At 41.9% G+C, this 14479-nt stretch overlaps 1 protein-coding gene across 6 annotated transcripts in view; it reads left to right on the top strand.

Moving 5' to 3' along the window:
- Positions 1-14479, top strand: part of NECAB2 (N-terminal EF-hand calcium binding protein 2) — a 355015-nt gene that overhangs the window by 74702 nt on the left and 265834 nt on the right. The window contains exon 3 of one of the 6 annotated variants that reach the window (XM_039503540.1): positions 13447-13478. The exons of the other annotated variants lie outside the window; for them this stretch is intronic. Within the exon in view, the coding sequence (XP_039359474.1) occupies positions 13447-13478 (32 nt within the window). The remainder of the gene's footprint in view (positions 1-13446; positions 13479-14479) is intronic. 6 annotated transcript variants of the gene reach the window in all.

Here is a 14479-nt window from a genome sequence, read left to right as displayed (position 1 = left end):
TCATTCTATGGCTGCGATATTCTTAGAATCAATGTGACACTAACCTGAAACTCTTAACAAGTAAATGTGTTCCTTAAGCAGTTCAGAACTACTCTATGCCTGAAAGCAGTGGTCTGTAAATTACACACATCTTGAAGGAACATAAACCAACTGCCCGAGAAAAAGTAACTGACTGATCCTGTTGTAATTGTTCATCTTTGTGACTTAGATTCTGTCCTATTTGCAAAGCAGCTTGTTCAGTGGTGTACAATGGTTGGCTCTCTCGTCAGCAGGGGAAGAATTCGGAGCCACCCAAATCTCTTGTCAGGTCCTCTCCTCAGGGCACATTTCACTGCCAAACTCACAAAATAAGGCAAAACAAAAGCTAAGTCCTTAGAGCACCCCTGCTGCTGGGGCCCAGAGGCCCATTCCTCTGGGTCTGTACCTGGGGAAGGGTGCGCCTCTTCTTCTTAAAATCCCACTGAGTCATGTTACAGACAGGCCTTCACCCTTGGCCATTCCGCTGTCACAGGTTCACGAAATATTAAGCGATGTATGTGTTGAGGCATTGGTAGTTTTGTGGAATCATGTGGGTTTCGTTGCGTTGAAATGGATTTTGCACTTATCCCAATGGGAAGACATGCAACTGTGGCCAAGTCCAATATTGCCAGGACGCAATGAATTACAGAGATTATCCTTTCTCGGACGATCTGTTTTGGATTCCTAAAGAGAGATCTGTTCTGCTTTCTCAGTGAGAATCTGAGGTGAGATGGGAGATATTTTACTTTACCTGAATACAGCAATTTATTTCCACTGTTGTTCTTGCCCTGTTTACTCTACAGACAGTTTCAAGTCTAGGGATGTGGCATAGAATTGCTGTTGTGGGCCTGGGGTTGCAAGTTCAGAGCAGTATTGCAGAGGTGACATTTTCAGACTTGGGGAAGATGAGAATGGGGCCATTTCCAGGAAACCTGGTCCCTCTGCAAAGCAATTTGATTCAGGTGCCTAGCTGCAAATCTCAAGATCCAGTGTCCAATCTTCTCCCAGCAACACCATGAGAGAATAGGTTCCGCACCAACAAGTGGAGTGTTTGTGGAGGGAGTTATTGGCATAATGGGTGGGGTTTCTTATTAAATAGGAGGCTGGGGGAAACCAGTTGTACCCTATACAGGGATGGGATTAATAGGGAGATTTATGGGTCCCAAAGAGGGCTGTAGTGGCAACCACAGCTGTGAGCATGAAGAGCTGTTTATACACACCATTGACCTCCTGGAGTCTGTGCAGTAAAGGTCACATCAACGTTTCAACATGTCCCTTATAGGGTAGGACCCCTGTGAGCTGCAGATTCCTGTTGCTGCAGGACTCAGAGCTCTTTTAAAAAGTGCCCTGAGGGAGAAGGAAAAAAAATACATAGGCTGAGTTACGGTGTTTCTCTGTCCCTTGGCACAGAGAGAGATGCACAGGCTTGGGCGGAGGCTTTCCACGCTCAGCCAGTTAGATCAGCTTCTGCTGGGGAAGGAAGGCATCCTTTAATGTAGAAAGAACTCTTAAAACCCTGCTACGTATCTGCCAAATACCAGGAGTTGTTGCCTTGAGAGAACAAGTTAACCATTTTTCTGGGGTCAGAGGGGAGGGTGGGTTTGGGTTTGGATTTAAGAGCCCCTTGCTGAAAAAAGAGAATAAAGAAAGGATTAAAAATGAAATAAAATACCTGTACTAAAGAGTGAGATCAATAGTAACTTGAAGGCAAACCAGGGAAAGAGCAGTACAATTATCTATGCAGGATCCCTGCCTGGGGAGAAACTGAGATAAAGACCTGATAATATCTGGCATCGAAGGGGCCAAATTAATCTCGGTCACTGTTGGTTTTGGCAGTCACCCCAGAGGTGATTTGACTCTGTTCTGTCTTTCGTTCTTGCTGGTTTGCTCTAATATTACAGACAAGCCACCTCCATTTTGATTGTCCTGTCTGGAGCCAAAACACAAGGGACTTCTTGTTTGCATTCACTTTTCTCAAAGAAGGTTTTTTCATGAAATCCTGTGTACAGGGTGCTGTGAACGAGAACGCTGTCAGTTCAATGGTATTTATTTATATTTTTCTAATTTCCCTTTTAATTATCAATATCTTTCTGTTGTTTAAAGATAATAGGCCAAATTCTGAGCTCAATTATGCCTTTACCAACTTGTGAAGTTTATCATGTTACTCCAGATTTGGACTGGTGAAATTTATTTCTGTTCACAGCAAATGTTTCATGTCCTCCTCCTCTTAGGAGCACTTCAAATCACTGGCTAATTTTCCAAGAGGAAAAAAAATGATTACTGTCCTTTATGGAAAGTAATTTAATTATAGAGCAATGGTTACTGCAATAATGTGTGGTATCCTGTTTAAAAAATCCATTTAATCTTGATTTAACATATCTACCTCGATGTTGTCAATTTAAATGATTCATTTTTCAGATCTAATCACTTACTTATTTTGCCAAGTGATGTCTTTGGGGCTTTTGTTTTAGTCTCCACCAACAAAACAATTCCAGATTTAGATGTACTAAGTTCAATGATTCTGGAAATTTACAAACCATTTTCTTGGCTGATATGCCAAGATTAATGTCTGTGCTGCTGAATGTGAGCGTAGCATCTGTGTGATGGCGTTCTTTAAACTTTGCTGTTCCGCTGTGATTGCAGCATTTCAGAAGGAACGTGCCAACCATCTGGAGGGCGGAAATAGAGGTGCTTTCCTCTAACCCGGCAAAGGAGGCAAAACCCTGGATGTTTCCTGATTCTAGGTGCTGGGGCTTAAGATCACGAGGATAAACTTTTGACGCAATTATCATCTCTCACTGGTTTAAATAGGAATAACTCCGTAGAAATCAATGGAGTTCTGCTGGTTAAAGAGGAGGGAGCATGAGGTTGTACAGCATGTTTCTGTGCTGCTCATTACATGTGGTAAACCTGGAGAAATTGTGTTCTGTAGACTTCAGATCCCTATGATTTATTGTGCTGATAAACTGTCTGCAGAGAAGGAAGGATTTCATTATGCCAGCTTCAAAAGCTGGTGATAGTGCCCATTCAGTAATGTGTCTGATTTATGCACCCTCTACGATGTTTGGGCTGTAAAACATTAGATGTTATTGAAGTAAACTTAGAAAGAATGTGCTATGCTGTTGGGATTTGATTACCGCACATCAGCTAAATAGTTGCAGTTCTTAAAGGACAAATATTCGTGTCCGGGAGTAAAACCCTCTTTCTTCATTTCACACGTCAGATTGACTTAGTTTTTGTTATTGAAACCTGCCTGAGGCTTGTCTTTGCTCAATCTTATGATGCTCAGTTCCTGATGACAGGCAAGAGCTTGTTGTCCAGTATTTTAATGTTACTTTGTGTGGCCTTTGGTCTGCTACTGTCTCCATTAGCAAGAGTAATTCACTTAGTTCTCTAATCACTAAAGCACTGCTCTCCACCTCTGATCAAAATCTTTGCCCAAATCCTATGCAGGCCTCTCACATGATATTTTATCCCTTCATACAATTGGAACTAGTGACCTGTAAATATCAAGCTGTATCAAGTTGATACATTACGATTTTGTAGCAAGGGGAAAAGGACAAGCTGATACAATATGGCAGGACGACTAAAAGCATTTTGATGTTGTGTCCATCTGACTGAAGAGGAGGAAAAAATGCAAGAAATAGAATGAAGGGTATAGGTAAACTGCTCTGAATGGTTTGTTAATGGCATCTCTTTGCATAGAGAGCTGGGTTTGCAAGTGGAACTCTATAGATCTAAGCTGTCCATTCCTGATCATTTGCTTTCTGGGATGCCAAGGAAGAGCCACTCTACATTGTAAGTGGAGGGGCAGCTACAGCTGATCAGTGAACTGATGGGTATTGCTAATTACTGTGGATCTGACAGGAAGAGTGCTATAGACCCTTCCCACTTGATATCTCTTCCTTTCATGTTTGCTATGGATTTCTCAGGCATTAATGAGGCCAGTTTCTATTAGCATCATTGCATCTAAACATTTCTTGGCATAATGTTTCAATTAGATCAATGGGGCCAAGTTTATGACATTTCTCCAAGACAGCCTGGGACTGCAACATACATTGAATCAAGCATTCAACAGACCATACATCTCATGAAAGTTGAAATGTCATTTTCAATCCGCAGTGGTGTATTGTTATAGTCGTTCAGGATCTGTGCTTTCAGAAGCACCATCCTTAGCCGTACGTTGTGTCTAATGCAGCTAGTCTGACAAGTTACCCTGTGTGCACGGGGAAAGTGAGCGCAGACATGATGAAAGGATTTTGTGTTTGTTCTCCCTGGCACCTAAAAATTCCTGTTTCTCTTCAGCCATCTCACTAAGACTTCTGCCTATCAAGCACACACTTCTCTCTAGTCGTCACTGCTAGGCAGGAAAGAAACGTTTTATTTTGAAGCAAATCACCAACTTTTCCTCTTCTACCCCCTCCCAAGCACCATTTCAGATCTCTTCCATCAGCACGCAAGGAAGAGCTGCTGTAAAACCTCCTCTGATGCTCAAAGAAACAGAGGCCTCCTTCCTTTTTATGTCTCCTTTGCCTTTGTCATCCCACATGTTGACTAGTGGAGACTGCGTACACACTGAGACAGCTTTGCTAATCAGCATTTCACACAACATAACAAAACCTGTTAATAATGGCCCAGTTTTGAGTGCACTGCTTGCCAGCTATAACATCTGCGGTGAAAATATGGATTATGTCACGTAAGGGAGAAGTGGTGCTGGCTTCTTAGATCTCTCATTATGGACTTGTGAGGTTTAATCCTGCAACGTGCTGAGCATCCTGAGTTCCTACAGAAGTCAATATGAATTAAAGGCACTCACCCTCTTGCAGGAGTTGATCAACCCATTTTAGGATCAGGCCCCGAGTTCTTATTTCTTCCAAATAATCCGTCAACATCACAATTGAAACTTAAGATGGAGGGAAACTTCTGATGTTTAGTGTTTCCCTGTCTCATTACTGTATTCGTACTGTCCAAACTACTGGGTCAGTATCTTTCTTTCCTAACTAATGTATATGCACTAGCTAAGTCTTTTGAATTCATTCTTCCCTTATTGACTGGGCTGTTATATTGAACTCTTATCGCTCGCTGCCGGCCTGTTTCTCTCCAACTCTGAGAGCTAAAATGCCATTATCAGTGAACGACCAGTAGTAGCTTTAATATGGTTTGTTTTCAACACAGTCCTATTATTTAGGGCCTAATCTTCCAAACGGACATAACCTAGTGTTTAATACCATGAGTAAGTGCACAGGAACCTGGCAGTCTCACGGTACATTTACTGTGTGCTTTTATTAATTTCACTGTAACCAGTTTTTCCCCTCATGTTCCCAGTGTTGTCCCCTGCTGGTTCCTATTTACTATGACACTCAAGCAGGCCTCCTGCTAGGATGTCATCATTACCCTGGAGCCCCAGTGGAGCTGACCAACAGGGGCTCAGAAAAGTGACAGTGACAGCTGCATATTTTTGCACTATATATTTAAATATTAAAAACAACCCCCCCACACCACAGTAGGTGCTGGGGCCTGCTAGGCAATGTGCAATATAATCTAAGGAACACTAGTTATTTAAGCCACTATAGGACAACCCCATGCTTGGGCCAGAGCTCTGGTTGGTGTAATGTCACAGCATGGTGCATGCTGAAGTCGGAGTCATCTGGAGTCACTGCCGAGAAGCGAAGGTGAGGGGAAAATGTACCCATCTTGTGACTTGGGATGCCTGTAACATTTAAATCAGTTTAAGAAAAAGCTGATTTCTGTTACTGAAGTGTCACTTGGGCTAACCCAAGAAAATGTACCTGAATGAAAATGTTTGTGCTATTGTGGCCGCAAGTTACTAAGTTGGCATAGAAATTAACCCTTAAATGAAGGCTTGGTTCAGAACATCTCATCTCACTTTCTTCCCACTAGGCGGTTTGGATGCTACCCTGGGACTCAGCCCTGGGTTCAGTTCTCCACTCTGCCACAGACTTCCTGTGTGACCTTTGGCAAATCACTTAGTCTCTCTGGCCTCAGTTCCCCATCTGTAGAGTGGGGATAATAGCCCTGCCCTGCCTCTCCAGGGTGTTGAGGATAGATTTGTTACAGATGGTGAGGTGCTCTGATACTGCAGTAATAAGGCAGAGAAGTGCCTAAGAGACTTTCAGTCTATAAAACAGGAAAAGGTGCAGTTTAATCTAGAGCAGAGGTTCCTGAACTTTGATTGCTGTGCCCCTTTTCTCCATGGGAGTCACAGAACAGTCCCACCCACCCCAACGCCCATCCGTCTGGGCAGAAGGTGACTCATACCCTGGGCAGCAGCAGGACCTGACTGACTCCTTCCTGGGTGAAGCCCATGCTGATGCCTTCCCCACCCCACCCGCTTCCTGACCCAAAGCCTCTTGCTCCTGCAGGCTCCAAAGGGTTTAAAATACCAAGGCTGTGGCTGGCTGGTTGGCTGGCTGTCCTGCCCACAGCAGGGCAATAGCAGGAAGCGCATGCAGGGAGTACCCAGGGGTGCAGACCGGGGGGGGAGAACAAGCTGCTGTGGGTGGGGCTGCATTGTGCTCCCTGTAGTCCTCTGTCTATTCCCCATGACCGCTGGGGACTCCCTGCATGCTGTCCCCACTGCTGCCCTGGCCTGGACACCTGGCTGGCTGCAGCCCCGTGCCCTACCTTGCATGCCTGCCATAACCTGATTGTGCCTCCCCAGGGTGCTCCTCACTGTTTGAAAATCAATGGCCTAGATCCTCGATGGAGCTAAATGACTCATTCTATATCAAATTCACAAGGATAACTGACATTGTCATAAACTTCAAATGTTCATCAAAGTCAGTGGAATTACTCTGGAGTTTGCATCGCTGTGACTGAAAGCCAAATCTGGCCTTCTTTCTCCATAGGACAAATAGAACCTGCGGTAACTGCATAGAAGTGCAGTAACTCTTTTCCTTTGTAACTGCAATGACACAGGACTTAGCATCAGTTTTGTCACACGTTACTTTGAATTCTAAAGGAAGCCTTGTGCCAATTTCAACTCCTACTAGGTATGATGGCAGAATGTGCATGAAACTGTAGTAGGTCCGTTGTTTTTCAGCGTTCCCCTTATTACTCACTGTCTGTCATTTTTATGGCCCTTGGCTGCTTCTTGGTGACTGTATTTTTGTGGCAACACTTCCAGAGCTTTCTCTTTGTCTGTGGCCAGCAGCTTCAGACTCTTGAGGGAACATCTGTCAGTGACTGGCTTTGGCAGTCTTTCTGATTCACTTTCCTCATGACAGCTGGCTAGTTTTGTGTGGTATGTTTAATAAGAGTGACTTTCTGCACCACTACTGTTCTCCCTGCACTGTACTTACTGTATTCCTAGCCTTTAATTCAGGCACAGTGTGAAATTCAACACCTTCTGTCTTACCAAGGTTGTATGCTGTTGGCTGTTGCCTGCCATTTTCATATTTCTTCAAACATGGGAGTTACCTGCCTTTTCCACTGCCCAACTGTTCAGGGTTTTTTCTTTTCGTTTTTAAAGATCTTACTTATCTTCCTTTATGGGGAAAATTCTCTCCAGGAACAGCCTCTAGAATTTGATTCTATCTTGTCAGGGAGTGTTTTAGGGAAACTTAGATTATTCCTGATTATTCTGATCCTGCTATCCAGGCAATCTGCACATCAGAAATTCCCTGGTGTCTTCAGGAAAGAGCTTTTATGATGATACAGACCTCTGCTCAAATCTGGAATCCTCCATAGAATACTTGTCAACCTCTGAAAACTACTCATGCTACAGGCTCTTCAGGCTTTAGGGATTAAGGGCTGGCAATCCTCTCTCTGATCCCTGGAAGTAAAAATTTCCTTCCCAGAAGGTATCTTCCATTTTTTGCATGTTTAGTCAAACTCTTCAGAAGTTCTGCTTCTGTTCATGTGTTTGCTTGAAACTGCCTTCATGAAAACAGTTTTGCCCAAATATTCTGTAGTGTTTTTTCCTCTCCTGTGCTAACTTGACTGTAGAAATTATTCATTCCTAATTGTTTCTCTCACCCTTTTTAAAGTTAGCATGAGTGAAACTGGTGTTGGAAAACTGTCCCAGAGCTAGAAAGAACTGGAGTTGCTGTGGGATCTGGAATAGTTGTTCTTTGTATATATAAATAGAAAATTGCACACTGTCTGATAGTGCTTCACTTTCTTATAGTGCAGCGACTCTTCTGAGGATCCTTTCCAAAGGGAAGGCTTTGAGGAGTGACAATACTGAAGGTGTAGAAATGTGCTGCCATTACTGAAGATTTCCAGGGGTTAGTAACAGTGAATATGAGAAGTTGTAATTTGTGACCCCCTAAACGAAAGTCTATTGACACAGTGAAGCCAAGAGGATCTGAGCACCATCATTGCCAGGTGGCATTGGAGATAGATCAGTCATGTGCTTCTCATGGAAACTGATTCCATCACCAGAGTAGCAATAAGATGGACTCCTGAAGGCAAGCGAAAACAAGGCCACCCGAAAACAACATGGCGAAAAGCTGTGGAAGCCAGGCTGAAAAACCTGGGGCACAGTTGGGGAACCATTGAAAGACATGCCAGAAACAGACAGGAGTGGAGGAGCTTCGTTGCTGCCCTAAATGCCAGAGGCGTAATAGGAACATGATGATGATTACATAAAGGAGGATTGTCCAGTGCTTCATTTAGCAGTAGTATCCTCTCACTAACTATAATCAACAGCAGATGTTTCAGAGGAAGGTGCAAGACACATTGGTGAGGGTAGTTATGGGATAACCACAGGAAGATTTTCATCCTGACCCTCATTCAGCAGAGGTTGGCTTAAGCCCTAAAGCTGGAGGGTTAACGTCCCTTCCAAACTCTTGTTTGTTTTAGTGTTGATGATTTTAAGTCTGATTTTACTATGATAGCTCTGCTTATCCCTATTAATGTGAATATGTGGTGGATGAAGTACATTCTTGGAGATTCTGTGGATGATCCTAGTCTATGGATGATTCCATTCTGTGGAAGATCCCTTCCTTCCTCCCTACTCCACACCCATCCAAAGAGTTCTAACAGAAATAAGCCCTTTTGCCAGGAGAACCTAAAATGTTCAGCTACTAAGAATGGTGAGAACTGACAAAAAGAAGGAAACAGAAATGGCACCTGATGAATCAGCCACCCAAATTCCCGACACTGAAAGGGCAAATTCTCAGATCGTTGTATTTTGTTTGATTCCCAGGAAGGGACCTAGAAGATGAGAAAAGGAGACTGTTACAAACTAAGGCTAATGCCAAGTACCAGAAGATGTCTCAATTTCATAACTAATATTGCTGCAGTCCCCCAAAGTGTAAATCTTCGTATCACAGGATAGAAGCACTTACTCTCTTACGCTGCAGCTTTGTTGGTTAGTGAGCTGAGACATGTTCTTATGCATGAACTTATTAAAGAAGTCGGGAAAAACAGCTTATGGCTATTCTCAGGTAGAAAGAGTTTCCTACCAGTCCTAGATGCTGGGAAGGAAGCAATGTAGGTATTTACTGACTTTCCTAGGTTGAAGTACAACTGTTTGCATAGACAAGTGTGACTCAGGCCTGGTCTATACTGGCGGAGGTGGGGATTGACCTAAGATATGCAACTTCAGCTATGAGAATAGCGTAGCTGAAGTTGACGTATTTTAGTTCGACTTACCTCGCGTCCTCCCAGTGCGGGGTCGATTGCCACGGCTCCCCCATCGACTTCGCTTCTGCGTCTCGCCAAGTTGGAGTACAGTCTACACACTACACGTGATAAATCGATCCCTGATAGATCGATTGCTGCCCGTCGATCCAGCGGGTAGTGTAGACATTGCTTCAAACACAGTTCAGGAACAGAGCTGAAGAAAACTTCAGATTTTACTTTCTGGTTTAGCTAGGTGGCCAAGTGAACAATGATTAGCAGATTAAAAGATCACTGAAGCAGTAAAACATGCTGTTGATAGTATCAAAGAGAGTGTCTTTGAAAGATATACTACTTAAAATCAGGTCACACTATGCACTCCTCCTGACTTAATGACATGAACTGCAGGATGTTTGTAAGATTAGGTTTTTTTGCAGCTCAGTTATGCTGTTGGTCTTGAGACTTTTCAGCTACAGTAAATACACAAATGCTTTTAAAGTTGGAATTCGGAGCATTAATACTTAAGTTACTGTCTTGCTTGTATAGTACTTAAGGGAATCACCTTATATAATACACAGCTATTTGCTACTTTCCTGCTGTTTCTTATTAACAAAACAGGCCCTGTTAAATCTGGAACCTTGCTCAGTGCCTTGATTCTTAAGCCAAGTAGCAATAGAGCATCCACACTGATATTATGTAGCTAATGTGGAATGTGAGAAAACCATGGAGTTTGAACATAAGACTGAAATACCTTCTTCCTCTTCACTCTGCTTCCACAGCATCTATTGCATGAACTGTTAACTTTTGGAGTTCTTGCTGTGAGACTCTAAAATACATTAATATTGCTGCCATGTTCAGGCACTCAGACCATGGTGATGAGCTCCGTGCATGTGTCTACAGAGAGATTTTAATGAAGGAAATCCTTCCTGACAAGAAATTAAAACAGCAGAGAAAAGGCTTTTGTAGATTTAAGCAGGGAGGGGTGGAGTTGGCTAATTCTATCCATGACATTAGTTACACCAATTGTAGACCATCTTTTTCTCTCTCAATCTCTCTGTTAGGCTGTTTATAGTATCAGATGCAAGTTGAAAGACTTGTGTGACAGCACACTACCAAATGGATGTGTGCCTTTGTCAAGCCAGTAACAGTATGTGACCTCCATCAGTTTAGAGATTGCCTACATCAGGGTAAGAAGTTCCTGCCACCCATTGGTGCTGCTAAAGGATGAAGGTACCAGTTTTACAATCATAATGTAGGATAAAAATTGCTGGTGCTTTCTGGACTAAGACTGAAAACAACATGTTACCAAATTTCACCAAACTGGAGCTGAACCTTTAGGAGAAACTCCTCCTCCTTACGTTTCTGATGCACATTAAGATAAACCCTTTTTCTTATGCACCTGAACATCTTTCTTGACTTCAGTGGGGTGAGGCAGGCAAAAATAAATGAAGGAATAAGACGCAAGAAGAGATCAGTGTGATTGCAGCAGAAGTAGTAATTAATTACAGTGGAATCTTGATTTGAAGAACACCAGTCTTGCAAACAAAAATCACATAATGGAAGTGATATCAATGAAGAACAAGTCAACATCCCCTCACACTCCAGTGCCTACCATGCACCGGAAGTCACTTTGCATTGGTGGACAAGAGGATCGTGATGCAGTTCACCATACTGAAATTTGTACACTGCGCTTACTGTAATTTTGAGATGTTCAGTGTTATGAACTCTATCCCCAATTAATTAATAAATAGGGGCTCTACTCTATCTGAAAGTGACAGAGAGTACTACTTGTGGGTAGTATAGTGTAACCTAAAGTGCCGTCCAGGAAATAATTTAGCCTAAAATATTTATCTCCTCTTGTCTCTGTTTGTACTATATCTTTTCTTCATTCTCCTTAGGTTTCTGTGAGTGGAGGGTTTCTCCTCCATGATATGAATATTGCACAATATTTGGCTGATACTTGGTGCAGATCCAAGCAGTCATTTTCCAAGTAATTTATTTGTGTACCAAATGCCTGACGTCAAGTTCTGGGGCTACCAGCATGGTTGGAGTGTTAGCATTGACTTAGCCATGTTTTCAAGTACTTATAAGCACCTGGCAAATGTTTATTTCTGTCCAAACCCTTCTCTGATGGGAAATAATGGAGCCTTTACTAGTACCATCAAGTTAAGATTAGTAACTTGAGTTTTATATTACCCCTTCATTTTGAGAAGAGAGATCTGGTAACATTATGTTCCTGCTCTTCCCTATAAGTTAAATAGAACTTGTCAAAAAGTGATTTGCAAATAACTTCACAAATAAATGAGTTGCACTGTGATTAGTGGGGTTGTGTTTGTTACTCTAAGTATTCTTACGTCTACCAGTTTATACGGCAAGTTTAAATATTCATGGATCTCAAAAGCATCATCATTTTAAAAATCAAGACGAAAGCTGAAAACTCACACAGGAAGCACGATGGCTGTTTGTTCAAACATTTCACTGAGATTGTCTTCCAATTAGGGAGCAGGAAATACACCCTGTGACGTAGGCCAACAAGCACCCACCATCAATAACAGAGAACAGTTGAAATAAGCAGTACACAAACAACCCATAAGCTAAAACTTGTTTGAATAAACTGGTCAGTGAATACCCTTTAAAATGATTCAGACATTGTAAAAATCGGGATGAGTTAGTAAACAGGAAACAAGGTTAAATTTGGGGGATCGCTTTTTTGGCAATGAATAATTCAACTGACTGTAGCCGTTTCCCTACACCACAGGGGCAGGGTTGTGCTGGTCATTTACTGACACAAGATAAAAGCAATGTATGTTAATGTTATAGATTTCTAAAACAGACTTGTAGGCCCCTGTAAGAGTTATATCCTGTGCACTTTAATTTACATACATAAGCCATTAATAGTTTCCTTTAATAAGAGGATTAAATACCTCAATATTCATTATGATTAAGAAACAATTTAACTTTCATATAATAATCATCATAATTTAATTGGACACTGTTTGCGTGAAATTTTGCCTCATTAAAACACGAGTTTGATTATCTGCCTATTAAATCTCAAATCATTGCTGTTAACAAACTAAATGCCATAAAGTCTTGTTAAATGTGAATTAAATCCCTGTTTTAAATACTTTAAAATTGTTTTCAGAGTGGAAAGCCATAAACGGAAAAGCTCTCACCATCTGTAGATAATCTTGCTGCTGTGGATGCACACAGAGGAGCACATTCACGGTTCTACTATGGACCCAGGGTGTGAAGCAGAAACAAGCCATTATTAAACTTTTTTTGTCTGCTTCCTCCTCTGTAAATTGAAGTTAATAACAGTTCCTTGCCTCACAGGGGCATCGTGTGGCCTAGTTAATTAGTGGGATGCCCCTGGAAGGCTAAGGTGGTCTAAAATGACTACTGACTTTGGACACCCAACTAGACACATCTTAACGAGGCCTGATTTTCAGAAAGTGCTGTGCACCCCCAACCTCTAAAATTCAGGCCCTTTAAGGTGTCTCCAATTGGGGACCCCATATCACCAGCCATTTAAGAAAATTTAAACCAAAATGGCTGGAAAAGAAGGAAAAATTTCTCTGACTACCTTGTCTACATACTTTGTGCATTTGACAGCTCTTTCTGTGTAATCAGTTCCCCCTGCTTATGTGGGCCTTTGATACAACAAGGAGAGAAATATTAAAGATTAAATGTGTGTTTATAAAACTACAATTCTGTCAGAAGGAGCCATATGCAGCTGTAGTATCTGAAGCTATTTTAATTAACTTATTTGATAGATATGAGAATTTAAGTTGTTGGTATTGTGTTTTTTTTAATAAAACCTTTTCACATTACTGTTACCAAGACTTCAGGCCCAGGGTCTCCTTATTGCAGAGGTAAGAGCCGGTCCAAACTCTGTTGCACTGATCAATGTACCCTTATTTACTGTGCCAATTGATGGATTTTAACCAGCTTTATTTCTTCCAAAAAGCAATATCGGGTTTATGGCTTAATAACAACCTGAAGCGAATGCATTCAGAAGGCAAGAAATTGTGTGTCTTTAACTACTGTAACAAAATCTGCTGTGTAATGTGCTGATTGGGCATCTTGCTGCAAACAAGGTCATGTCTACACCATGGCCTTGCAATCACATCTTTTTTTCCCCCTTCTAACAATTGTACTGCCTGGCCTCTTTTGCTGTTAAGAACTTAACAATCACATTATTTCATGCCTGTCCCACAAAGAGCTTCACAAAATTAATATAATACATTATAAAGCCAATTTCATAGGGGCAATAACAAGCTGACTGTAACCAAATACTTTTAAAAATCAATGAAGAGCCTGTGGCAGGGTGGATCACAGAAACCCCCTTGGGGCTGCCAATTGATGTGCCAAGACTCCTTCTGCCTTTGCTTTCCCTGCCAGCTTGGGACTCCAGAACCCTGCCTGGTTGTGCCAGACACGCTTTCCGGCCACAAACACAGACCCAGGTCTGAACCACGTCCCATAAACTGCAAGCTTAACAGAAAGCAGCTTACAGAAGTGTTCTTGTCTTTAACACTCAGATGCCTAACTCCCAATGGGGTCCAACCCCCAAATAAATCAGTTTTACCCTGTATAAAGCTTATATTGGGTAAACTCATAAATTGTTCACCCTCTAAACACTGATAGAGAGGTATGCACAGCTGTCCCCCCCCAGTATTATTACATACTCTGGGATAATTAATAAGTAAAAAGCGATTTTATTACATATAGAAAGTAGGATTTAAGTGGTTCTAAGTAGTAACAGACAGAACAAAGTGAATTACCGAAATAAAACAAAACACACAAGTCTATGCCTAATACAATAAGAAAACTGAATACAGATAAAACCTCACCCTCAGCAGTGTTCCAGTAA

Source organism: Mauremys reevesii, linkage group 16 (assembly GCF_016161935.1).
Source record: "Mauremys reevesii isolate NIE-2019 linkage group 16, ASM1616193v1, whole genome shotgun sequence".
NCBI classification, from domain to species: Eukaryota; Metazoa; Chordata; order Testudines; family Geoemydidae; genus Mauremys; species Mauremys reevesii.
The sequence above is the reverse complement of the archived record's forward strand: the minus strand, read 5'-3'. Positions and strand labels throughout refer to the sequence as shown.